Source organism: Molothrus aeneus, chromosome 5 (genome assembly GCF_037042795.1).
Source record: "Molothrus aeneus isolate 106 chromosome 5, BPBGC_Maene_1.0, whole genome shotgun sequence".
NCBI classification, from domain to species: Eukaryota; Metazoa; Chordata; class Aves; order Passeriformes; family Icteridae; genus Molothrus; species Molothrus aeneus.
Genome location: NC_089650.1, coordinates 48,262,937 through 48,290,850, shown reverse-complemented (window position 1 = coordinate 48,290,850; position 27,914 = coordinate 48,262,937). Strand labels below are relative to the sequence as shown.

The window sequence follows — 27,914 nt, the reverse complement described above, 5'->3', positions numbered from 1 at the left end:
TTGAGCTGATTTTCACAGTTGGGATCCTGCTAAATGTCAGAGCCTTACTTCAAAGGAAGGTACTGCTTGAACTCTTTGACAAGATGGTCACCACTTTTCTAATAGTGGATAAAGCAGTGTATTGTCTGTTGTCTAGCCTGGTCTCTTCAGAAGCAAGGGAGTGTTTTGGCTGAAATTCTTAAAGCAGAAATTTGGAGTAGAAAACTTCAGTCTGTCTTTCAAAAGTGGACACTTACATAAGCAAATAAAATCCTCTTAATAAGAATTGTTGGGCAACTTCCATTTTGAGGATGCTCCCACTCTATCTCCAAAGATGATTGTCATTTCCAGAGTGAGAAAAAATAAAGGCAACTTCAAGCATTGAAGAATAGAAATATTTTTTAATTAATAGCTTGATGTCTGATGGCGGTAAGTTTATTTTAGAAAGCTGTTTTAATGTAACACCACTGGGGGAAAAAAAAAGATGATGATCTGTCTTTTTTTTCAAAGTAACTTTTTATGCACCCAAGTGTAGTCACTCATAAGTACAGATTTTTCTGATAAAGCTTTAAAAATCACAGTCATATTTGGAGAAAGAAAACCTATCTTACTCAAGCTTTTGCTCAGTTGGGAGTGTTCCAGCTGAATTAACTAGCCCTCAAAAGGGGAGTCAATATCTTTGCCTCGGTTTTACAAGTTTTCGACGCCCAATGTGGCATTTAGGGGAAACATTGTTTTGTTTGGTCAGGACTTCTGATGTGTCTGATCTACTGAAAATTGGTCTCTGGTGTCTGTAGAGTGTTCTGTAGTCTGAGGTCCCCTGCTGCTAAAATACAAACTGGTTATGTGAGGTTTAAGTGACATGGGAAGCATCTCTAGTGTTGATGAAATCAGTGAATAGCTAGGGTATGGTACAATTACTGTTGCAGCAAGCTGAAAAGTTTTTTGTTAAATGAGATTTCTGTATACCCTCTTTTTCAATAATCTCTAATGCTGCAATTTTTAAATAACATGACTTTATATTTAAGAGTGGGAAGCATTATGTGTGATGCTCATGTAAATGTGAATTGTTCTTAAAAAAAAAACAACAAACCAAACCATTTTACAAAGCCTCTATTATAAATCTATTCAGATCAGTGGTTTCTTTTAACCAAATTTCAATTGCAATACTGAGAAGAATCTGAGTAGCTGTTCTGCATTTATATTAATTTCTATGCAGTGTCATGCTTTTATAGTTTTTATTTAACAGTTTGAAAATTACTCCAATGGTTGTCATAGCTTGATATCCACAGATGTCTTGGGTATGGATCTGATTCTCAAATACGGAATTAAGGAAAAGGATACACTTGATGTTAATGGTTGTCACTTCTCCCACTCATGTTATGGGTCCTATCAGGTGTTTCCCCATGTAAAAAAGTGGACACAACTCAGAAATTCCAAATTCTTACATTTGCAGAATTTTCTCAATCTTACTGCCATTTTCACTTCACATTCAGTAGATAAATAAATTATGATTGAGTACACATTCATAATCCAGTGCATTGCTTGTAAAGTTGTTTTTTCATGTAGCTTTTGAATTTAGAATAAAAACAGGTAAAATGACCTTGCATGGAACGAGATATCAAGGTTACTGTTTTTCTGATTATCACTTCATTTTGCATACTACTAAAATAATAATATCAGCAGCTTTACTTCTTACTGGGACAGATGTGAATGACCTACCAGTCATTATTACCTTGGCTCTTTCCTGCAAGTAAAGCAACCTTCTTTGCTTTTCACCTCTTCAGCTTCTTTCCATACTTTACAAAACATCATTACATACAAACAGCAAACTCAATAGAATTTATAAGTATTTTGGGAAGAAGACCAAAGTTTTAAAATAAGTAAGTAGGGAAATCACATTTTTAAGTACTGAAGTGCAAAGAGATGATGAAAAGCAATGCAGAGTTAAGGAAAAAAAAAGCTAAGATTTTCAAGATTAGCTTACATATTCATTAACTTGAATGATCATTTTTTTAAATGGAAAAATAGCTAAATATCAGTCTTGAAGTGAAATTTCTTACTACTTCAAATGAATTAAAAATGGAGGCAGTCATTTAAGTTGTATATTGGCACAGGAAGAGGTTTTAGCTTTGTTCCATTCTCCTACACTCTTCTTTTTGCAGAAATCAAAATTCAGTCATTGAAATTACTTTCAAGCACATATTTTCAAGCAATTGTCTGCCATGATATATATTATTAAAATTATTTTGACCTTTTCTTAGCCAAAAAAGAAAAATAAAATAATTTTTCTTATTGGACAGGCTTTCATAGTAAGAAAACAAAAATAATTACAAAATTATGTGGTTATAATACAAAGGAAAATAGAAATATCCTCAGTGACAGGTTCAATAAGTCTCTTCTTTTGAGAAATTAAAGAATACAAACTTGGAAATTTTTTAGAATACCATAATTGTATTCTGAAAACTTAAAACATTTTCTTTCATGAAGAACAGTTTTGCTGTTTATGCTCACAGTCAAGTTAGGAGGAGATTTATTGACAGGCTAAGTGGGAGAACTCTTTCAGTCTGGGACATGATCCCTCTTCTACTCTCTGGTATAAACTTGAGCCTTTTTTGGGGATGCCATCAGCTTTTGTTCTCTTTCTTTCTTGTAGCCTGGCTGAGTTTCTGCAAGGATTTTGTAAGATGACAGATTGCACAGGTGACAGATTCCATGTTCCCTTATCACTTCTGTACTAGCAGGAAAACACTTTTCATCCTGTTTCTAAATATGGTCATTTGAATTAAGCACATTGACCTGTAAGCACTAGATAGTGCATTTTTAATTGTTATTTTATTTTTTAATTTTTTTTATTTGGAATCCTAATTTTCATGAATGCTTTGGTTTAAGAAGCGTTGGATTTAACTGAGGAACATTGTAAAGGAGGTGGTGTTACAAATTGGCATGATACACTCAGAGTAGCAGTCTTAGTGAGAAAAACACTGAAAAACCTTAGTTCAATGTAATAAATAATTTGCCAAACTAACTGTATGTTTATTAGCTGGAGATCTGATTCAATTAAAGAACCAGTTTATGCCAATTTGCATCACTAATGATTTTGAGTTTTCTTTTAGTCAAGAGCAATTCAGGTATCCTTAAGCCTTAGCTATACACTAAGTGCACTAGGGTTGTTCCCAGATGTCACATGTCTGTGTTTAGCCCCAGGGACAGAGAGAGCCCTCTGTAGCAACTCTATCTTTGTCCTTGTTTGGCAGTTATTCAGGTGAGATGGCAAGATGTGTCGCTCTTTTTTCCTCTTAACCAGCTGTGCAGGTCCATGCATTGAGCTGGAGCCCCACTTCACCTCCCCTCCACTGCCCTTGAAAAGTAAACAGGTGAAAAATGAGTTAGGCAGCCTCATTCCTGGTGAGACCCAGCTGTTCTGTTGAGGTGAAGAGATGTGTCCTTCCCCTTTGCCTCCCTGGTAGAAGTCAGACATTTAGTCCTGACTATTCTGTAGGTATGAAAATATTGGAAGTTCACAAATTGGATATGCCTTGGTGTGAGCAGTTGGGCAATACTGAGAGAAAGGAGCTTTGTGAGTGAAACAATACCATTGTTAGGAAGCATAGTCACACAGTTTTATTCCATATACCAGTATATGCCTATACAGGAGCTCATGGCACCAAAGGGTAAATTTCCTTGCAAACATTTTCTAAGCCAATCTGTCATTCCAGTTTTCTGATTCATGGAGAAATTATTTTAGCTGCTATTTTTATAAAGAAATAACACCTCTTCTGTATAGTCTGAGTATTAAAAATGCAAGGGAGCACTGGTTACCCTTCAGAAACCCTGACTGCTCTGACTATATGGTGGCCATTATATTTCTTTCATCTTGGTGAGCCTCAAAGCTGTGTATTTGCTTAGTGTTCCACTGATTTTAAGATGAAAATGAATTTCTCTTGTTTTTTAGCTACATGGCTTGCTATAAATTTAAAATACAGTGCGTTTCTCACAGTTGGATTTATTTTTGTTCTCTTTCCAAGTTGGATAATGGAGATGAGCAAGCAGCCCAGATAAGACGTGAACTAGATGGACGACTGCAACTGGCAGAACAAATGGCAAGGGTAAGTGATTGCTTTCCTGTACCGAAAACATATCTCCAGATGAGATTGAGTGGGATGATCCATAAAGTGTGTTTCCTGTTTCTTATTCTAAAATTAAGCAGAAGATTGTTTGAAAACAGTCTGGCAGATGCATTTCTTTCTGCTCTGAAGAATGTCTGACAACTGGGCTAGGGAGAAAGCAAAACCTGGTTTTGGAAAGGCATATCCTGTGTAATCCAACATTTCCTTCAACAGCAAGTCCAATTTTCCTCATTTTTTTACTTTGGATGGGAAAAGCATCTTAGCAAGAGGATAGATCTTTTAAGAACACAATAACAGTCTGTTTTATTTGTCTTCCGTGGGCATATTATTATCTGAAAGATCCTCACAGGATATAGTATAATTTGAAAAACACCACTAAGGGTTTGGGGTTTTTTGCTAGACAACCCTGAGCCTTGGCCTGTGTTTTTAGTCTCTAACTGTGAATTACTTGTTTTTATTTTTAGGGTTTTTTAATAAGTCATTTACTGGCTCTGTCATGGTGTGGTGAGCCAGTCCACACGAGATGCTGCAGGACTTTTTGGTCACAGTCTACTTGCTTGGTCTTTGTTATTGAAACAAAATCAACTGTAAAGATTTTAATATAAAGAAATTTATGTTGGGCCTTATAACACATAACGATAAAAGTTGTCCAGTTTAGGAGCAAGATGCCTGTCTTTGGCATATATTGGGATTGGTGTTTGTTTTTCATTTATATGTAAAACATATATTTTAGAATAATTTGCATTTTTTGTTTAATCTTGAATTACACTCTCCTAAGCATCCAGTATTCAATATTTTGAAAAAAATGTGCATAAAATTGGCTCTGTATGAGTTCACTACATGTGTACGTATGTTTTTTCTTTGTGTTTATTGTTATAAACACAATATTTAAATACTATTGTCTAACTTCTACAGAGGAAAAAAATATTATTAAGTTATCTCTAATGTTTAAGAGAGAGATTATTATTTAAAATAAACCAGTGCATTGTAAGTAAATGTTACTGTCAAAATGAATGACCCATTATTAAAAATAAAGTAAACAATTATAGGAATTTCTTGTCATGGTTGTAGTTTATTAGCTTTATATTAGAAGCATGAATGTGATTGACTTATTATTGGTAGCATGGGAAATAGATGAAGTAAAAAAACTACTAGTGTACAGGTCCTTTTATAAATGTCAGTTTATAAAATTTTGGAGGTAACATTAAAGGCATTTTATTAATTACTATGCTTAAAACACCTGTAAGTGGAAATACCTAATGTGTGGTTCTTCAGCTTGGATTTATGGTTAAATGATTCAGGGAGATGTGCAAGGGTCCATTTTTACTTTATTTCTTCTTTTGAAAATTACCTGTACTGTATTTATGGGACAGGATTCACCTTTCCATTACTATTTTGAAGACATAAAAATAGATAGACACTGAAATTATGACTTATATTCTTATTTATTGTCTCTTAACTGAAAGCAAGTTGGTAAATTAATATGATCTATAATGTGGGAAATTTTTTTTCACCCTAACTTTTAAAATTTATTTTCCAAGGAAAGAAAATTCCCAAAATTTGTAACAAGGGAAATGGAGAACATGTACATAGAAGAGTTGCGGTCTTCAGTGAATTTGCTGATGGCAAATTTGGAAAGTCTGCCAGTGTCTAAAGGTGGGCCAGAATTCAAACTGCAGAAATTAAAGCGATCACAGAATTCTGCATTCTTGGACATAGGAGATGAGAATGAAGTTCAGCTATCAAAGTCTGATGTGGTTCTCTCCTTCACATTAGAGGTAATCGCAAATTTCTCAGGAAACTTGTTGATGCTTTAAATTGCTAGAATATCTGTCTTGATACTCTTTTTTTATTAGTTCTTTCTTGGTAATTTTAGAATGTTATGTTAAAGAAGTTAATTATGCTCTGTATCTTTGGTAATTAGGATTTAGAATACAGCTGGATGATGGATTTTCCCCTTGCAGTGGTAGTTGCATTTGGGCCCACACGGTAGTGTGGGAAGTTGAATCTCCCACACAAATGTAACTTTAAATGAATTCCAGTTTATTAAATAGCTAAGTATAATTTTAAATGTTAAAATGAAACACTGTTATTATCAGGAATGCCTTCCTGGAATTTTATAAATGAATAGAGTTTTCTCTCTAGAAGTGTTTAGATAAAACACAGTGATTTTTCTTTACTGGTAATCATAGCAGTTTTTTATAAATTTCGGCATTTTTCTCAAGAAAATGTTTTTTCTGAGATTATGCAGGAAGTATGGCCTGTAGGGATGCAGTCCTAATCTGTATGGATTTCATCTTCTTCAAGAGGAAGCCACAAATACATTTGGTTATTAAACAATTCTGATGACAGAATACAATCATAGAATGGTTTGGGTTGGGAGGGACCTTAAAGATCATCTAGCTCCAATGCCTCTGCCATGGTCACCTTCCTCTAGATGTGATGGATTAAAGCCCCCTTCAGCCTGGCCTCATAACTCAGGTCCAATTCTGCAAATGTGCATACCAAGAAATGATATTTTGCTTTCAATATTAGTAGAATCAAAACATTACCACAGTGTGCATTGTGTATTTGTTGGTCAGAAGGTGCTATACTTGTGTTATGCACTTGAAGTGCCTGTAGTTTGTTTAAGACAGCAGGTAATGTTACACAATAAATATTTCAATTGTTAAAGAGTTCAAAAGAAATAAAAATCATTTATCTATTAAATATTTATTTTCTCAAGTGAAACTAGCATCTGGTTTTTCATGTATTGAAAAGTCAGATAATTTTTTCCCATGTTGTCATTAAAGATACAGAATAAAATCATCAAATATGGACAATGAAGTTTCAATTATTTGTATAAAAGAGAAATAACTTATCCCAATATATGCAATTTTAATGCTGCTAACTAATAATGTAAAAGCCCAACAATCAGCTTTCAGAGAATAGTAAGATCCATCATTCTATATGCCAAAAAGTTTTAGTTCATCAAGCATGTAAAACTGGAGTGCAGTCTTTAGTGTTGAAGGATATGAGAAGATGAAGTATTTATAATTCCTGTGCTAAATCCTGTGTGCCTCCATCACATGTGCCATGTCTGCCTCAAGGGGAATACCAAGCCTGGAATGGTCCATAAATAGCATTACAAGAGTAGTTCTGAATAATCTAAAAAGTACCATAAAAAGTTTGGCCATAATATTTCTGGTCTTCAAGAAAGCGTGCTTGGTGATAGATGTAAGAAGAAGAAAAGCCTTCTCTATCCCTCTGGAGAGAAATGATGTGGTATTTCGGGGAAAAGCACGGTAAAAGTTTGAAACAATCATGAAATGAAAAATGACAGGAGATATAATTTCTGGTAAATTTATAGCAGCTTTGCTTTGTTTATAGCCCCTCTGCTCTTCCACCAGATATGTAGACTATTAGGTCTGGTGAACTAAGATTTTTTCCTTTTTCCCCATTAGCAATGAAGAGATTTGCTGCAAGATAACTAATCCACAGTTCATCCCATGCAAGGCAAAGAATTAAAGTATTACTCCACATGAGATAGTTTTTAGTAGGGCAGATTTTCATTTTAGACATGATAGTAACCACATAAGTTGACTCTCTTGCCAAACAGTGTGTGCATTTTTTGCTCTTGAGAAGCAAAATCTCAGACGGTATAAGGGCAGAAGGAAACAGTTGAATTGATATTAATGAAGACTGAAATATGAAAGATGTGATCTTTTTCTGTACAAATGCCCAAATAAGAAGTGCTGATTGCATTTCCTAGAAGACAGGGTACTTCCTTCTTTGAAAATGTGAACTCAAATGTACACAATTTCACATCTTTTGAATAACACATAAACGTATCTCTGTCATACCTTGTGTGGGGACTCAGTTGTAGGGTAATGAGCAGAATCCCCATTGAGGGCTGCTGAACTAGCACATGAATGAATAGGAAATCTACATCCTGTAGGACAGAGTGGAAGAACCCCAAAATTTCTAGATGCTGGGTAAAGTGGGCAGGGTTCTTGCTGTCACTGTGCATTGTTATTATAAATAGTAGAACTTCTTAGTAATATTAACAGTGTTCTGTTGGGAGTGTTAGTAAAATTAACAGTGTTCTAGTGGGAGTGTTTGTAATATTAACAGTGTTCTAGTGGGAGTAGACCTTACTGACTAAGGTCAGAGACATTCCTGAGCCTCACTGCATGCAACAGCCACTGTTTTTACAATTTGAATATTTCCTTAAATATCCTGTTTTTTTTAGAAAAAAAAATTAAAAATCCATAGTAGTAGGAGAAGACTTATTTATATTCTTCAGCTGTTAGACAGTTTCAAAAGTAGACAAGCATTTAGGAAGTTGTTTATCAGCTAATGAGCTAATACATCCACTAGTGACCATTTCCTTTGGAAGGAATGAAATGCAACTTTTTTCCAGTGCTGGAATCCAGAATTGTTACCAAAGAAAAGTGTACTGTGTAGTTAAGTTGGAAACTCAGGAAAAGAAGTATCAACATAAAAATGAGTAAACATGAAGTCAGTATTCAGCAAGGACATATATTTGCTATGTGGAAGGACCACATAGGCAGTATTACCTAGAAGGATCTTGAGTGCTAACTGCTTGAATTCCTGAGCAACAAATGGAAAAGAGGGATGACTTGATCGTCCTCCCTGGATTGCTGTTATTGTTTATGAACCATAATAGGCAGTATTGATTATTTATAGGTAACATGAAAATGGTCTAAATGATCAATGACTGTTGTCTCACTGTAATATTTACAACCTGGCAATTTTGCAAGACATGTACCTATTACTAACATTCTGGGATATTTAAAGAAAAAAGGATTTTATAGCTGGGGGCTGGGGGTAAAGTCTGGTTTAATTTACTGGAATTGGAACAAAATGGCACACATGCAAAGAACTTTAGTAGCAACATATTTTAGTAGTTGCTTGCTGACCTGTTGCCTATAATGAGACCAAAAGTAGTCATTACTTCTGGCACCTTTAAAACAAATTAAACAAATGTTGGTTTACATGTAAGGTTCAGTTGAGGGCAGTTTCTGTTGATAGAATACATTTTTCCAAGTTTCTTTTCATGGGCTCAAAGGGAACTGTCAAGAAAAGCAGCTTTTCCAAAGAAACCAGGGGAACCTGACTGTGTTTTCAAATCTTCTGAATTAGAAACATCTGAAATGCAAAAATTCCAATAATTTCACACTGTGACAAGATTTATAAAAGGCAGAGCGCATTTAAAGTAGAGCTGCATTTGGCTTTTCTGAGCTAGTGTAGAGTAGTCTAGAGGAGGTGAAAATCTACGGTATCTGCCAAGCTGAAAATTTCCCTGCTGAGGAAAACTTTCAGGGCACAGCTGGTAGTGGTGGCTTTTTCTGTTTCTCTTCTCCCTCTTCTCCATATGCATACTGAACCTGACTGCAAGTACTGCACTGAGAGCAGGAAAGGATGTGCATAGTGGGGAAAATCTTACAGGAGCTGATGCCAGTGCTCTGACCTGCCTCTTGCTCAGCACAACACCAAATCCCTTCTGAGGTTCAAGGGTTGCAACCTTCAGAGACACAGCACCATAACTTACCTGTCCAGATATGATCAGTATACTTAGTTTACCATCAGACTGATTAATAGATACAGTTTCTTATGGACAAAAATTTAGAATTATGTTCAGACATGAGTCTCAAATTCTGCTATTGGCATTTAAATAATGATTGGAGTGAGTTTTTGGTCACTGCCCAAGTAGAAACAGAACAAAAATTTCAATTTCTTTTAGATGTTGTTGAAAGTGGAAAAAGAAGAAAAAATCAAAACTCTCCTCTGTCTTAAGATTTGAGTGAGTGGACTTTGGGATTTTGGGGATTTTTTTTTTTTTTAATCTTCACAGAGCTTAGTACTGCAATAATTATGCTGTGTAGTTTTTTTCTGAAGGATAAACTATTTGCTCTCTTTTCCTCAGATTGTTATAATGGAAGTACAAGGTTTAAAGTCAGTTGCTCCCAATCGGATTGTCTACTGTACCATGGAAGTGGAAGGGGGAGAAAAGCTTCAGACAGACCAAGCAGAAGCTTCCAGGCCACAGTAAGCCACTCTACTGTTGCTGCATCAGTATCTCTTTTCTGTCATGGGGGAACTTGTCTGGTTTTCTTTACAATTTTTACAACTAGCTTAGTGCTAGGTTGTGGGATTTTTTTCCTGAGTAGTTATCTTGAATTCTTTCTGAGAAGTTAAAATACAAATAATACTTATCTAGGGTGAAGTAAGTTCAAAGTGTGGATGCTGTCCAAATGAAAGCCATTGAATGTACAGGTGAGGAAAAGAACTAGAGTCTACATCCTCCAAAAATTCAAACCTCTTGATGGATGTTAGCCTGAGGTGATTTTATGTATTCTAGGTTAATGTGCAGGTGGCCTTGTGGAGTGTAACTTGTACAATTGGAGGGAAATCAATACTCAGTAATCAATCTTGACAAAGCTTGCTCACCTGCTGAGCCTATTTCATTTTAAATTATAGGATCCAGTTCTTTCAATTAATTTTTGATAGAGCCAGTCAGCAAACTGACTTGGAGGGGGATAACATCATGCCATCTATAGTTGAACCAGTTAGTGTAGCAGGGAGTAAGAAATTAAATTGGTTGATTTGTTTGACCTACACACTGTCTTCAGACACTTTTCACTCTGTTAAAATGTCATTTGGAATCTTTTGTGAATAACTTTCCAGACAGTATGTTGGGGTTTTACTGGCACCATAGTGTGCTGTGTGAAAGACAATTTAAAAATTGCAGTTTTTACAGTATCTGATAAAACATCTTCTACAGAATTGGGATGATAGTTTCTATTCCATTCGGACCACAAAGACAGATTTTTTTTTGACAAAATTAGAAGCACAATTTTATCTGTCTCTTCTACAGTTGGGAGTAGAAGGAGATCTAATTTGGTGGACTTTATTCTAGCTGTGGCAACTTTCCTTGGCAAATAAGCCAGCAGCATATTCAAACAGCTTTTCAGAACACTAAGTATGTGGGACAAGATGTAAAATTCATTTGTCACAGTCCCTGGCTGTGTTCCTTCTCCAGGGTATTGGAATGCTTATTCTTATCATTTCCATGTACTGTGAGGACCTTCTAAAAGGAGCAATAATAAAAAAGACACACAGATGTACACATTGAAGCAAGGTCGTAAGTGTGTATTCAACATCATCTGCTAATTTTTTGACCTTTTGGAGTGCTTTTGGTGGTTCAGGGTCCCATGAGACCCACTAGGGTTTTTTATGGAGGGCACATCTCCAAACTGTCCTTTGTCTTACAGTTGCTCTCATATGGTTCCCTGCAGCCTGTGGCTCCAACCTTTGCCTGCTGGCACAGCCAAGGTTCTTGTTTCTTTTCATGGTGTATTGCTCTTTTTCCTCACCCTTGAACTCGTTCAGGTCTGTTTTAAACGCTTGGTTAACCTCTGATGTCATTGGTATGAGTCTTTAAATCACCTAGAATAGACAAGTGTTTGAATTTTGGACATGTTTATCTTCCTTTCAGAAAACAGTTTGAGGATGTTAAGGGTTTTGTTTTCTCTAGCTATTTCCAGAGATGGTGAACAGAACATGATAGGGATGGCTCACAATCAGTTCATGCCTTACTTATTTCATACTGCAGGTTAAGGTAAAGGTTGTAAAATCAAACAGAAGTGTATAGATTCATCAAGTAAAAATTAGCAAGAGGTTAGTTGATTTTCCTATTTGTAAAAGTGGGAACTTGGCAAAAATGAAGTTCCAGAAAAAATGGAGTCAATACAAGAACAACCGAAGTGTTTCTAGAAAAAGGTGTAATGTTAGGACCTGCTCCAAGCTTTTAAACTGATTTAATGAACTTCAGGCTCAAAAGGCATGAGTTGATTGAATATGGGAGAAAGACAGATTATGGGCTATCCTATCTAAGTGATATCTTACAAACCAAAGTCATATGGATTTGTTTGCAAAAAATTATGCATTTTTAGAAGATGAATTTTTGAGAAATGCCCTGAACTGTAGTTTGGAAGTGCAGAAATGGGAGTTAGTGGTGCTGTTGACCTACTAACCTGTAAAACAGTGTAATTAAAGGGGCAAGGATTATAGAGCTCTGAAAAGTATCTAGTTCTTGTGCTGCTCTGAGTTGTGCTCTTTTCCATTTCTGGCAAGAGTGATTAGGAGACATTGGCATGCAGTATGATTATGAGTATTTAGAGACTTAGCTTTTGAGCACAGATAGAGACCTCGTTTGAAGCAATGGGGGAGGATATTAAATTAGACAAGCATGAAATTAGCAAATTACGAGCAAACATTAAGAAGATGGAGGAAGCTGCCTATGTAAAGGGACATGCTTTCTTCCATAGTTTAGTTTTTCTGTTAGAGCCAAATCAGGTTTTTTTGCAGTAGCAATATTGCTTTTATTGATTGGTGGTGGAGGCAACCAAGAGGGCTTAGCAGAGTTTAATCAGAAATTACACTGGTGGAGGAGCACTGGTGGGCAAGCACAGCCAGACCTTCTCTTTCCTGATACAGAAAAAACAGCTGTCAGGTGCTTGAGGCTACTGCCTGCCTGCTCTGCCTGCTGCTGGAGCTGGCTTTTATTGGTATAATTTTTGGTACTGTCTTTCTGATATGATGGAAAAGTATCAGTGAGGCTGGAGGAGATCATAACTTCAGATTTTAAGTAGGATGTGCAGCTAGAAAAGTGTACCAAAACTCTCATACCAAGCATAGAATGAGACAGTGATGAAAAGTGAATGATGACCACCAGCCTGCTGTGGGGACTGCTGTGCTGGCAGGAGATATTTTTCTGTAGTCAGTCATTTTGAACTGGTAGCTACACTTAGAAAAGAAAGAAAAAAAAAAACCAATATAAAGAAATATTTATGCCTATTTTTTTCATCTTTGAAATATCTCTATATGCAGTGCAATGCTACTACTCACAATTCAAAAGCTTTTACCGTGAAAAGGAGAAAATAAGATACTCAGATGAATGTTTTAAAATGCCACTGCAAGCCAGTGTGATCTTAGAGGAGAGATTAATGGAAACACAAGTCAAGTGCACACTTAATTCACAATGTATCCGCTATTCCAAATGCTGAATATTTTCTCAAGTATTTTTGTACATATATATAAGTATTCCTCTAAATCCCTGAGTGCCATTTTAAGAGTAATAAAAAAACTAGAAACAGTATTCATTCTTAATGGGAAGATGCCTAATTAAAGTCCCTGGAAGGGGCTTTCAGTTTTCATCAGTAGTAAATATTTTCTGTTTTTTAATGCATTTATCTCATGCTTTCTTTCTCTTTGAATAATAACTTTGTAAGTTTATGTTTAAGTTCTTTATTTTCTTCTTTAGCAACCTAAATGAAGTACTGCTTATATGCATCTTGCTGAGTAACTAATGGTCATTCTAAAATGCAAATGCTATATAATGATGTAGTTTTACTGAGCTTATGTCTTGGACAGCTTTGCAAACAGATCAGTTACACAGCTTCACATGCAAACCCAATAAAATTTTTATAACTGCCTGTGAAATATTTCTTCATTCCTTCCAACTGTTTCCTGCCTTTTAGCCCTGCTGAAAATCTCTCCAACATAGCCTGTGACCTTTTCTACCAGAGATCAGTAAGCAGAGCCCTCAGAGGGCCCTTTTAGTTGTGTGAAGCTTTGCATAACTTTGTTGTGATGCCACAGGGGGTCATCTGCAGAAATCCAATGCTAATTTCATTTTTCAAGTGTTGTTGAAATAGTCTTGTTTTTAGTCTTGTGGAGTCTAGTATCCACATTTCTTTCTTATCCTTGATTTTTATTCATTCTGAATATTAAATAATGTGATTTCTTGAAAGTGTCATGTTTTAGGCATGTAAAATCATGCCTAAAAATAAAAAAATGGGAACATACTGTCTTTTAGTACTGCATGTGACTTTTTCTTGTCACATACTTATGCAATCAGAAAAGATCATATCTTGATGGTGAGAAAACTTTAATAGAGACAGGATATTTATTCTTCATGTGAACAAGACAAATAAGATGATCATATTTTACTGCCAGTGATTGTAGAAGCTTATTAAAAGGGCTATTATATGTTAGAAGTATGTGAAGAATGCATGATTAAATCTGACTAGAGGAGGCAGGGAACCTCAGTCAGTACTGCACAAATAAAGTAAATGCTGCTCACATTATTTTTTATGCCATATTCTACCATCATTAATTCCATAAAGTATTTGAAGTATGAGAACTTGTGCATACATTAGCTAAAGATTGCATAGAAAACCTTCCAGAGAGCAGTTTTAAAAATGGAGAAAAAGGCCTAATTTATAAAATTTCAGACTTTCTTAAATTACATGATCACTCATAAAAAAATAGTACTTTTTTAATATGATGTTTTGAGAATGTGGCCTAGGATGACTTTTCTAAAGGGAAAAAAGATAAATAACATTTATAAGGTTGGACAATCATGTTCCAAGCATCAGGAAGTTTTCTTTCTTCATCTTCATCATAGTCCCTACATCTTTATAGTTTTTTATTTTTGATTAAGGGAAACAAGGGGACAATAACACTTAAAACTGTCACCTAGCTTGTGGTTGACAGCACAGATATACACAGTGTGTAAAGGAAGAGAAAGCACACCTACTCCTCTTTTCCCACATGCTACTGCTCTCTGTCTGATACATGTGCATAAATGAAGTTTGTTCCATTCAGTAGTACTTTAATTATACTGTTGGTTTTCTGCAGTCATTCCTCATATTGTTTTCATGTGTAGGAATTCATGTTCTTGCTTTTGCACAAGAGAAAAGGTAAAATGAAGAAGTTTTACTTGCCTCATATTGCTTGGATTCTTAAATAGAAAATGAGAGAATACACATAAGAAGAAGGGCAGGACAGAAAGACAAGTTTTGGCTGATCAGAGAGGCAGTAATCAAACTCTTCTGTTGCTGGCAAGCTGACTAACTCTCCTTACAGTGTTTACAGTGTTTTCTGTTCTTTGTTTGGGTGCTTTTTTATTGAAATGGGTATATTTGAGCATGGGATTTTCTACATGGGACTACTAAGACTGCATTTTCATAGTACCTGATACAACTGTGCTTAGCTTTCTGTTCATATGCTTCCTAATGTATCTTCTGAGGATAAATTTTCTTTAGGATTTAGCTTCTTGATCAGGGTTTTTTACTTTCACCTGTTCCTTTGACTGTTTATTACCTCTGAAAGATTTCTACTTTCAGCTAGGTGCTGCAAATCCAGTGTTGATGTCACAGATCAACTGCAAAGTAGTTCATCCTAATTTTGGCATACAGAGTTGTTTTCTTTAAGTTGGAAATACATTTTAGGCAACATTTACAAAAGTGAGGTTATTTGTTAAAGAACATCTGTGTATTTTTAGTAATATCACTTCACAGGCTTAAGTTTGAGAGACATAATTGTGCTGATGTATGCAATGCTGAAAACTTGGTGAAGATGAGCAGGATCCTTTAATAGTATTTTGGAATTTTAAGGGGAATGGTGGGGATCATGACAGGAAACAAAGTCTGTCTGCTTTCATAAACTAGGCTTGCCTGAATTGTGTAAGGGTTGTTATAATTTTCTCTAAAGTAAAAATTCCATCATTGTGTTCATCTTGTCATGTATCAATATGTGTTTCTTTTTGGAGCAATTCACATAATACAGTGAAGAAACAATCTTTCAAAAAATTGGTGCATTGATTAAATACCGTATATGTTTGTTATCCAGCTGTTAAGAGGGGAAAAAAGAAATTAACAGTAGGAAAGTATCTGATGTTTCCTTGGTTCTCCAAAGGAAATTATGGAGAAGAAAAAGAATACACATTTATCTCAGTGTGTCTTCTGGATTAATGCTGGAAAAGTTTCACATAAAAGAGTTTCACCAAGTTTCACTTGATGCCTTGGTTTTATGATCTGTCATTGATTACTATTTTATATTGTAGAAGAAATTTTTCCTCTCTCTTATTGCAGAGAAATATGAATTATATACAGACATTTAATATTAAAAGACATTTGAAACTCCACTGGATAATAACCTGAACAACCTAATTTTAACTTTTCTTGCTCTGCACAGGGTTTGAACTAGGTGACCTCCAGAGGTTCCTTTCAGCCTAAATTTTATGGTGATTCTGTGATTAACTCCCAAAATAGTCTAAGTCGGTTCTATCTGAGGGACTTATGAAAGCCACTTTTGTTAGAAGGGAATGTTCTCTTTTCAGATAAAGAAGTATAGCATGGAAGAAATGGGGATGAAAGGAGATAATTAAGGTTGGTTATATTCTCGGCTCTATTTGGATAGTCAACAATAAACATAATCCTTATGTCACCAAGGCATATATTAGGGTATATTAGATATATATACTCTATATAATACATATAGCATATAGAGTATTAACCCTCCTCATCCAGAGGCACCACTGGAAAGAACAGCTATGTATCTGTCTTCTTTTAAAATGTAGTATTATATTACAGGTCTCTTGCAAGACTGATACCAATTTTATTTCACAATGCATTTTGGAAAATTTTGGGTTTGGAGATGCATGTCCCACCCAGGCCTTTCACTATAACAATCAGAGCTTGGAGGAAGACTGTTTCCACACTGCTTAATGCACAAGTTGTGTCTGTTTCCATTCTCATTCCCACCTGATCCACAACAAATGCAACTAATATCTTGCAGACAGCTGTAAGCTTTCTATAACATCGTGCTAAAGCAAATGCAGATGTGTGACCCAGCTTAAAACTGGAAGGCCTTTGGCTATGAGTAGCATGGTGAAGCCAAATCTCCACCATTAAATCTTGCTTATAAGCAAAATGGTTTTGATCAGGAAAGCCTTATTCTAATATATCTACCTGGTCTCTGGCTGGGTCAAGCTGAAGGCAAGGGCAGCCTGTAAAGCATCATCTACAGGGATGTGGTCTGTCAAAGAAAAAGGTGGGCGAGAAGGATTACCTCAAATTTTACCTCCCTTCTCCTCCTGGAATACTTCAGTAGAGTGAATTTGAAATTTTGTGTTTCAGAGTGCTCTGCACCTGTCTTCTCTTGGGAAAGTTCAGTTATTGTTTGTGGGCAATAGTTGACTTGAAAAACAATTCCTTTGGATTCTTCTTAAATTTTGGTATGACCTGAATGCCCAGTTTTATATTTTAAAAATATCCTATTCTTGTATCTTGATTTGAAGAGACCGACCTTTCAAAAATTTGCTTATATGTCTTGTAAGTATGACACAGGTACATTCAAATTAATTAGAAAATATTTTATTAGATACAGTGTTTTAATTGGAACACATTTTACAGCCTAATTTAGTTTAGGGTTGTTGTTTTGTGTAAAGAAAAATCTTGAGAAAAAGGGTTTGAAACAGAGTTTCTGCTTTTGGATCCTGTTCAGGCTAAGAATACTTTATACATCTCAAATGCTCATGTCACTGTGTTAGTATGTGCATTGATCCTCAGAGGTGTTGAGAAGTCCAGTACTTCTAGAATACAGAATAGCCCACTGAACAGATGAAGAAAATCTATTTATAGATCCTGAAATTTCTTAATAACTACACATAATTTAAGGTGTGAGTCTACAGGTTAATGTGCCTATTTGAAAGCAATACCAGTGTATTGAGAGTAGGAGGAAAGCAAAAACAAAGGCAGGGTAGTGTGGACAGCTGATAAGAGCAGTATGAGTCAGAAAGAGCAATAAAAGGGGTTTCAGAATAAAACACACTAATTGGTCTTATGCCACCTGGAATACTGACATTTTCTGATTTTATTCCTGGCTTATTCCTGGTAGACTCTGCAGGCCCAGGTAGGTCAGCCTAGTTTGTGATTTGTTTTCCCACATCTTTAGACTGACATGACAGCATCTACCTGCTTCATCAAAGTACTGCGAGTTTATCAATGTTTGACAAGATTTTGAAGGTTTAAAGTGTCACAGAAATACGAAGTAACATGAAGCAAATAGGAGTTGCAACTTTTAACAGTACTGTGATGGATTCATAATTATCTCTTTCAAGGAAAAAGTGAAATAAATATGCATATAGAAATTTTGAGAGCATAAATCACCAAATCTTGCCCTTGTGCCCATCATCGGTCTCTAGGTGGGTTTGAACCTTGGTGGGAAACAGGAGGTAATGCCTCTCATGAATTGTGCACTCAGTATGTACCAGTGCTTGCCAGCACCTGGCAGTGTGTCAGTCTAGATGCACACCATGAAAATTTTCACCCTGGCTTGTGTCTTGGTTGCCTGTATTAAAGTGAGATGGGAAAGCAAGACTAATCATTTATTCATACTGTTTTGTGTTTGTAATGACAATACTGTCATAATAGCATTCTGTACTGTTAGAGTGTACTTTTCTTCTTTTCAGTGTAGGAAGCCGAAATGAGTGTTTTTACTTAGGTGCTTATTATGCACGGGATCTCTCTTCTGGTTTGCTTTTCTGCTTTCTATTAGATACTTTTTTGTTTGAAAAAAAGTACACTCAGTTTTCTTGTGATTTTTTACAAGTAATTATTTCATATATTAATAATTAATAATTAATATGCTAAAAATAAATACATTATTGTGCATAGATCATTATTAGCTCTCAGATAAACAGTAATTTTGAGATCTGTTATTTTTTTATTTAAAACAGTTATTATTTTACCAAAAGCAGATCCTGAAAAAAAAAAATCTGCATACTGACAGATTATTCGCTTTTCCCTTTCATATTAGTCTAGTTGTATAAAGGAACATTACAATATAGCATCTCCATCAAAACACTGTATCCTTGCTGTTGCTGAAATTACATTTTGGAGCTTTGTGATCCTTGAGAAAAAAGTTCCAAGAAGGGATTCGCAGTGTTTTGTAACAATCACCCTAAAACCCCTTAATTTTGCTGCTGAATCCACAGAAAAAGATTACCCAAACATTTACATTTTATTTTAGTGACTGCACTAGATAGTGGCTCAGCAATGAATTGAGAAGTTAAGCACTGGGCTGCTTGGTGTGTGCAGCTGCAGGTGCTGGACACAAATTTTCTGGAAGGGAAGTGCTGAAGAGATGGTTTGTTAGTCTGCATTTCAAATTATTAGTGTGCTGGGTCAAAAGTTCCCATATAGACCGAAGTAAATGATGAAGGGTAAAAGACAGTAGTGTAGACTCAGCTTAGGTGGAATCAAAGGTGACATTTGAAAGTAATTGTGTGACTTTCCATACTTATACCAGGACTTCCCTTTTCACAGTACTTTCCCTTTCTCCTGTCATTCAGGAGAAGCCTTAGGAACACTTTGATTGGAACCTCAGCATTAGAACCATTGCTATTGTCATTCTCCTTCAATAGCTGACAGTCCATAAGGTAGTAGCTAAATAGAGAAAGCATTTATGCAGAGTATCAGTGTTTCTTCGATAGGGATTGTAAAACAATGAATCTGTAGTTCTCCTCAAGATCTGTGCTTAAAATAGTGGAATCATAGTAACACAGGGAAGAAGAGAGTCAAAGAAGATTAGGTGAGATCAGTAATGAAAGGCCAGACACATGACTACCTCATGGTTCAGTTTGCCTGAGTGTGGAACTTGTCTGTGCTTCTACTGTGAAAAGTTTTTATTATTTGTTTAGAACTTTCTTTATGCCTTGCTTTTCAGCTGCAGTTTAATGTGCTTGCTCTGAGTGAGCAAATTATGCTCCTTATTCTTCCATTAAAATAAATGAGTAATTTTGAAATAAAGAAACAAAAAATATTTCCAGGGAAAGCATTTACAATGTAAATCCAATTCTAAGCATTATAGAAATGCAAGCTCTTTCCTTTGGGGTTCCAAGCATTAATTCCAGATCTGACTGATGTACTGGAGAATGCATACCTAAATAACTAAATAACTAAATAAATAAAAATAGTGGTTGTAATATTGCATATAAGGAATGGTCTTCACCCTATTAAATCCTTAGTGGTGCACAATAAACTTCTGTTGCATGTGCAGTACTTTTCAATACCCTTTTTCAAAGGGAGAAGCTTCAATGTTCATATTATTTTGTATGGTAGTCATAACAAAAAATAAACATGCTTTTGGGCTGTATGAGACAGCTGTTAGAGTTAAATCTATGATTTCCAGTATAGCATCCCAGTGTCAATCATTAACAAATGGATGAGTAATTTTGTGCTCAGAAGAGAAAATGAAATGCTTGTGATATTTTTCCAAGTATCAGCGGGGAAGAACAAGTAGCAATTAGCACCAACTAATACTCTCTTTAGGAGTCTCAGTAAAAACACCAAAATCAGATAAGTATGGATTTAACTCTATTTTTATTTGTGTGAGTGGGGCCTCCTCGTCAAATTATAGATTTATTGTCAAATTGCTGTAGGGTGACTTGCACTGCTGCTACAGCGCCTGGCTCACGGTCTCACATTTTCTCTCTCTGTATCTGTGCAGTTGGACATAGTAATATGCATCACTTCATAAAGTCCACACTCACACAATCCTTCACTAACAACAGAAGGTTTTCAGACCTGCATTTGAAGTGCTTCAATGTATCAGTGTACTTGGATGTGTCAGGGGGTGCTGAGCCTCCTCCATCCTTTAGTTTCCTGGTATTTCATACAACTTGCACCATGAGTAGGATTTCTAACCCAAGTGTGATTTCTACCCTGAGGGTTAAGATACCTGATTTTATACAGTTAAAGTTTGTTTCTAAACAAAGTAGAAACAACAGAGATGGTATAGGTTCTTGACATGGTTGAAACACAAAGATATTGCAGAGACCTCAAAATACTGTTTTCAGTCCAGCTCCAAGATGTGCAAAGTTGAAGGGCTGGTAAATCTCTTACTCCTGTGGAACAGTAAGATGCTTAACAAAATGGCTTGGGTGGGTCTTCCTGCTCATTCCAGCTCTGTCCACATCCCTGTTTGGATAGCAGATAAGAAAACTCTTCCAGAAGGCCTCTTAAGGTAATTTAATTAATAGTTAAGAAACACATTGAGGTTATGTAGAAGGCTTAAACCCAAAATCAAACCCAGAATGATGCAAAAGATGGCACCAAGGAGACTAATACACTCTGATACTGGTTTTAAAAATGAGATTTCCATATTGCTGAGGACAAAAAAAATGGTGTAAAAGTTCTGTAGAGTTGGTATTTTATCAGAAATAAAGTATTCCAATAAATAGGGCTAAAATAAAATTTCTAGATATTTGCTTAGAATAATAAATTTCATTACATTCACCCCCATGATCTCATAAAAAAAGTTTTGACTAACAGAGACCATGAGTTAAATGGAAAACCTGAGAGAGAAATTTGCTGCTGTTTCCAGTGTATGAAATGCATTCCAAACTGAAGTAGAAGAATAAATTCCCTTAGAGGGGTTTCTGTAACACAGTGATAAATCTTCAGCTGAAATAAACATTCACCTTCTTGCTGGCAGTAGGTACTTTTGCAGTGAAGGGAAATAAACTCTGGCAATATATTTTGTCTCTAATTATTACATCAACCCACGTACCTCTGACAGCAAGAGAGAAATATGGTGAAAAGACTGTGGCTTGTGGTTAAAGATGAACAAACATCAAATCACTACAGTTTCTATAGTAAGGAGAATGAGTAGGTAAAAGCAGAAAAATTATTTAAGCAGAGGAAAATTATGTGGTGAAATGAGAGCCTGAAGAGGCAGAATTAGGGGCTTTTTTTAGACTTAAAGTTGGTACTTTTAGAGGTATCCAGTATGCTACATGGGCTGAAGCTAAAAGTGCCGTGCGCTCACTGCAGCAATTAGTGTTGAAATTATTGTTACTTTGAACAGTTTATCTAGCAAGATTTAAACAGACAAAAAAACAACCATACTATAAGGGTAGTTATTTAATATAAATATTGCATGAGATACATACTTGTTTTGTCTAAAATTTTGCACTTCCCATCTGAACACTTTCAGCAACAAAATTTTTCACATTATTGGACCAGTACTCAAAAATCAATGGCTCCTCCAAAGGTGTGGAGGTGGTTTTTTGTTTCCATCATTTGCATACATTTGCTAGTTAAAACATATGCTATTACAAACACAAATCATTGCATTTTTCTTTGTAGTTAAGATTTACTAAAGGTACACTGTTTGCAAATAACAATTTCATAAGGTAGATTAATTAATTTGCTTGATCTCTCATCCTTTCTTCCATCCTTCCTTCAGGAGCTCCAATGCAGAGCAAGCTGTAAGTTAATTACCTGCAATATACTTTGACTCAAACAAACTCTAAATGGCACAAAGAAATAGCTTCTCTTTTCACAGAAAGCCAGTTTTCAACCTACAGGTTCAGCTGTATGAAAAGTAAAAGTCAGCTGTAAGATCTATTTTCATGCAGAAAACATTTCAGTTGTTGATGTTGAAAGTTAAAATATAAAGAAAAGCAGCTTTTTTTATTCTGGAGACCACATTGTTAGTTCCTATTTAAAACAGAAAGTAGTTCAGTTAAACAGTTTAAAAATTTTTGTCTTGCGAATAATGTGAACAATCTTTTGTATGGTGGTTGACTTCAATGTCTGTGGTTCAGAAAAAAATATTTTCTGGGAAGTACTCTATTTTCTTCAGGAAGAATATCAGGGTGCAAACTCAAATTTGGCATTGATTTGTCTGACCTATACATAGCAGCTTAGCTTTTAAATTTAAAGGAGATATTCTCTCCCAGGAGATTAAGAAATGCAAGAACCAGAAATATTAATGCTTTAATAGGGGTCAAAAAATGCATTTTACAGGCAACAAATTTGTTTTGGAAGAAAATAATTAAATTTTTGAGAAACAAAGTGGATGTAATTATACTAGCACCTAAAATCTAATAGTTGAAACAAGAAATCACAGTAATGGTGATCAAAATTTTCATAATTATAATTACTATTCAGGTATTGATTTCATTAATTATTAGGTATTCTCCTGACCTATTTTCACCATTAAACTCATCAGCTCCTTGAACAGATATATAGATCTAGAATAAATATCCAAAAGTATGGAGAAAATGGATGGAATTTTACAGTGGAAATAACAAGTGATTCAGTAAAATCTTATTTATTGTCTAGAAATACTGTATTTACAATCTTGGCGTTATAGGGAAGATTGATGCAATTTAATTACACAGTTCTTAGTCACAGCTGGTGATAGGACAGTACCTTATTCAAAGTTATTGTTTGCATGTATGTTGCAGTGAATTTTAAATTGATCTGTATGCTGAAAATCTGATATATTTTTTTATGCTCTGAGATATAGAAGCTGAAAGTGTGATATCCATTTAAATGGAATTTGGTTAAAATGAAGTATTATTCATAAACAGGAAGAGTAAACAAATTGTTGATTTGTTGACTGGAGTCTGGCCAGCTGTCATAAAAGAAATAGCCAGGGGAGAAAACAAAGTTAAAATCTGACAGATCTTGAATACCTATATCATTTCAGAGCAGTAAAGAGTATTTCAAAATAGGCTAGCTTATGTACACCTGCATGCTTTACTCAGTCTTTCCTTTATTTTGGTTCATCCTTAATAAATACTGAGTTCCTGGTACCTTGTTATATTCATGGCACAATCTTTACAGATCAGAATTTTATCTCTAACAGAACTGAAGTTTATTGGGAGATACTGACAATGCAAACTCCAGCCAGAAAGGCCATTCTTATTGCTACGCCTCATTTCATACCGACAAAACAAAATAATGCAAATTTTTATTAACATAAATATTCATACAAGTTAGATTACAAGTTGGAGTTTGGATTAGGCTGTCATTTCTGACTTCTGCTTCAGTTGTTGCCTGATGCATAATAACATAATAATGTGCTTTTAAATGTACAGCATATAGATGAACTCAATCTATCTAGATAAAGTCAGTTTGCTTGGAGTATTGGGTCTCTTATGTTCTTTCTTGGAAGGAGCAAACTAAAATCAACATGATACCTCTCTTTTGGCTGCTGATTTCAAATTATATGAATTCATACCTCTGCAAAAACATGAAGCTTCATGTTCAAGAAACAAGACTTGTGTTCTAATAGTATACAAGGAACAAAAGGATGAGCTACGTGTACTTTGCTGTTATATTGGCAACTGATGGGAACATCAGATGCCCACACGTTAAGTGTGTTAGTAAGGGATGCAATCTTGGATTTGCCTTTTCTAACAGAACATGATTTCTCAGGAGCTCTTTCATGAGGAATGATATTAAGACCTAGTCAGTAAATTCTGTGATCATCAGCTCTGACACATAATTCACTTCCAAAGAAATGTTCCTGAGAAGCTATGGGAGTCAGTTGAAGTCCTAATCATCCAGGAGCATGCAGATAAGTGCATGGAATATTTCTACCATGAACATTAAGCCTTAGAAATTGATTCAGACCATTATTTTTCAGCCCAAGATTTTCACTTACTGCTGCAGATGGAACAAGGGATGAGAGAAAGATGTCAGTCAAAGCTGGCGATCAGATTCAATGTTAAAAGTGATTTCTGATACTACATAAGTGCCAACAACAGGTGGATGACCCCACGTTACTCCCATTCTCATCAGTCTCTCCCTGTGCCTCTAAATTGGAGAAGGAGCAAATTCTCTCAGCTTCCTGGGCAAGGCTCATGTGTGTCCCATCCCTGGGGGCTGTGTCCTGCAGAGATGGAGCCTGGGTCTCCAAAGAAAGCTGCACCACTTTCCAGGAAGTTCTTTGAACTTGATGCTAGGGTGCTCAAACCCCAGCAGATGCTGAAGCCCACACTGCTGCTCAGCTTGCAGCAACTGAGCAGGTAGTGTTCTCTTCATTGAATGGGCTGGGTCTGTTCCCTTCACTCAGCATGACCTCTTCTTTCTCTTCTCTTTTGTATGAATCGATGCTGGCACTAGACTTTTGTAGAGAGGGTTTGGGTTTGTTTTGTTATTTTAATGGGAGTCTCTCTTGGGTTTTTTGTGTGGTGCTGTCCAATATGGCATGCACAGTTTAATGCCTCTGGAAGCTCAGGGACAAGCCAACCTGACAGCTGAGAGAGAAGGTGCAGCTATCAATGTGCTTAGATTGTGTTTCCAAATTCAAGGCAGCATGCTTCCTGAATACTGGGATCTGGAGGCTAAACTGAAAATACAACTATCTCATCTTTTATAAAGGTGCTTTCTCCTTGGAAATTTCGTTTCTGTGTTGTGACAAAAACTACCCCTGGCACCACCACAGGGAGAAGCAGTAGTGCCAGGCATTGTCTTATTCTGAATTTGCAGCATCTATCATCAGATCATAAACAGGTTTTCTCTCACTCAGGAAGGTAATTTGTCAAAGTTCCTATTTCTATTACCACTTTGCTGAGGCTAAAGCTATGCACACCACAGACAGATTAAGCATCTATCTAAACCAGTCAGGGTGAAGAAGAGAGAATTTAGTGCAAGATTCGATCAATTTGTGGTGAACCTCCCTTTCAGAGTCAGGCATGTTCAGCCACCTGTAGGACTGGTTTATACAGAACTGCTGCTTCCTTAAAGCTTTTTGGTTTTGATTGTATATTACTTTCTAGATTTGGTCTTGAAGTCTGTAACTCATGGTAATTGAAGCATTTTCTTTTGCTTAGTAGGTCCCTTTGCTGGAAAATTGCTATTCTATGTTCACATTGCAATACTGGAGAGATTGTGTATTCTTGAATGTAAATGAAAATTGTTGCTTTTCCTAAATGAGGGCCTAAGATTTTGGCTTGTGTAATACATCCTTTTATAGAGCATACTCTTAAGGTCATCTGTTTTCTTTATTTTATTAGTTTCTGATAATTGTAATATCTCACACAGTGGACAAAACCAGGAGAAACTGGACCTGTGCTTACTTTTTGCGTTTTTTGCACCTACTAGCGTAATCACAATCGGTTTAATCAGTTAATGCAAGGAGCTCCATGTGGTTGTCCAGGATAATGGAATAGATCATTGAAGGAAATTGCAACCTAATTTGTATAACTTTTGTTTTTTTGTACCACTGACACACAGGGAGGGGGGGGGGAAGGCTGGCAAAACAAGTGTCTTAACTGAGATAAGACATTAACGACTAGAAGTCTGTCTGCCTAATTAAGGTTCTCTAAAAGCACAGAGCCTTGTGGCAGTAATTATTTTGCAGAGCTATAGTCACTCCGATAATATTTTTTTCCTATTATTTGCATTTGTGTTTATGTTTTTCCTACATTCTAAGTTGTAAAATATATAAAATATAAGATTTTCTCTGCCTAAGTCTCCTAATTTATTCATGCTGTGGTTGCCTGAAGTGAATTACGACATGGTTCTTTGGTAAATTAATTTGACTGGTGTGCAGAAGATAGTGAATATTTTTCATAGAAAATAGATCTCTCTTTATTTGTCTTCTTGCTTGGTTCTTTTTTCTCTATGAAGATATAATTTCTGTTCTTTGAGTTTTTCCATTAAAAAATTTTGGATTGATATTTTATAACAAAAGTCATACAGAAATCCCTGATTTGTTTTATCATAGAGAAAAGCCATTTTTTCTATGTAGATATTTGATCTTGGATGTTCAAAAATGTACCTCCCTTTTCTTTCCCACCCTCCTCCTGCTAAAGCTTGAAAACTAAGTTCCAAGAGTGCATAGATAAATATTCTACAAAAGATTAAATGTCCTATCACTCTCAGGCCTGTACTCAGCCCCAGTTAAATTTTGTTGTTTTTTTTGTTGCAGATGGGGAACCCAAGGGGATTTCACCACTACTCACCCTCGGCCTGTTGTCAAAGTAAAACTCTTTACAGAAAGCACCGGGGTGCTGGCACTTGAAGATAAAGAACTGGGAAGAGTGAGTATTATGTGCAGAAAAGAGAAATATGTGAGAAATGATGGGTAGAAGTGTGAATATTGATAAAATGTGCCATAAAATGGTATAAGGCCTTCATTACCAGCCTGTTCTGCTGTGGCTCTATCAAACAGGGCTTTTTTTATGTAAGGGTGGCTTTTACCAGTGTTCAAAACGTGGTAGGTTGACTTTAATTACCTTTCAGAAACTTACATCCAGCATCCGCAGTGGTTCTCTTTGTCTTATTTAAAGCATTAATTTCTACGTCACATATCAATGCTTTTATCTATTCAAATTACAAGTGAAAGGGAGAGGGGTAGGACTTGGCATATAATAAATGTAGCAAACAATGGGGATAAGGAAGGGAGGACTTAAGTGGTAGAAGGATGGAGCAGAATGGGAGAGGAGTGAGGGATGATATGTGAGAGTTAAGTAAGAGCTTATTGTTGTACTCCATGAGCTTTTCCTCCGTTTCTGTGTTTCCCTATCTTGGCAGGATAATCTGATATTGGCTCAGTTAGTCAGAGGACAGTGCTAATAATGCCAAGGTCATGGGTTCGATCGCCATATGGGCCATCCACTTAATAGCTGGCTTCAGTGATCCTTCTGGGTCTCTTCCAACTCAAACTGTTCTGAAAATTCTCTAAATTTATCCTTCTTAGGCCAAAATCAAGAGCTAGAGAGTGCAATGTATCATAGAAAGAAGAGGGTAAGGTTAATGAGGCATAGAGGCTCTACAAATCTCCTCCTCTTCTTCTGTTGAAATTTTCACCTCTGACATGTAGCACATGGAAGATAGCTCACATTTTAATGCCTAGTTCTACAATCAGAGTCCTGGCTGTTTCTCATTCAAGCAAGCAAGCTCATTGGAAAGAGCAGGGCTCTTCTGCACTTTGTGTCCTCTGAGGACATGTGGTTACGCTCCAACACGTTGTCCCATGCATTGTGTCACTTGTTAAGGTCAGGAATGTATCTTCAGGATTACTTCTTGCCTCATCTCATATCCTTCTAAGGGGCTTCCAAGGTCACTTGGTCAAGGTGTAGGTGGGATCTGCATGGAGAAGGTTCCCGCAGAGGTAATGCCCTGGCAAGAGCCAGGCAGGCAGTGTGAC

General features: G+C 36.0%; 1 protein-coding gene across 4 annotated transcripts in view; it reads left to right on the top strand.

Moving 5' to 3' along the window:
* CADPS2 (calcium dependent secretion activator 2) overlaps positions 1-27,914 on the top strand; it is a 285,197-nt gene that overhangs the window by 112,238 nt on the left and 145,045 nt on the right. For all 4 annotated transcript variants that reach the window (XM_066550639.1, XM_066550638.1, XM_066550637.1 and 1 more), the window contains exons 4-7: positions 4,008-4,088; positions 5,651-5,887; positions 10,039-10,160; positions 26,694-26,805. In XM_066550639.1, the coding sequence (XP_066406736.1) occupies positions 4,008-4,088; positions 5,651-5,887; positions 10,039-10,160; positions 26,694-26,805 (552 nt within the window). The remainder of the gene's footprint in view (positions 1-4,007; positions 4,089-5,650; positions 5,888-10,038; positions 10,161-26,693; positions 26,806-27,914) is intronic.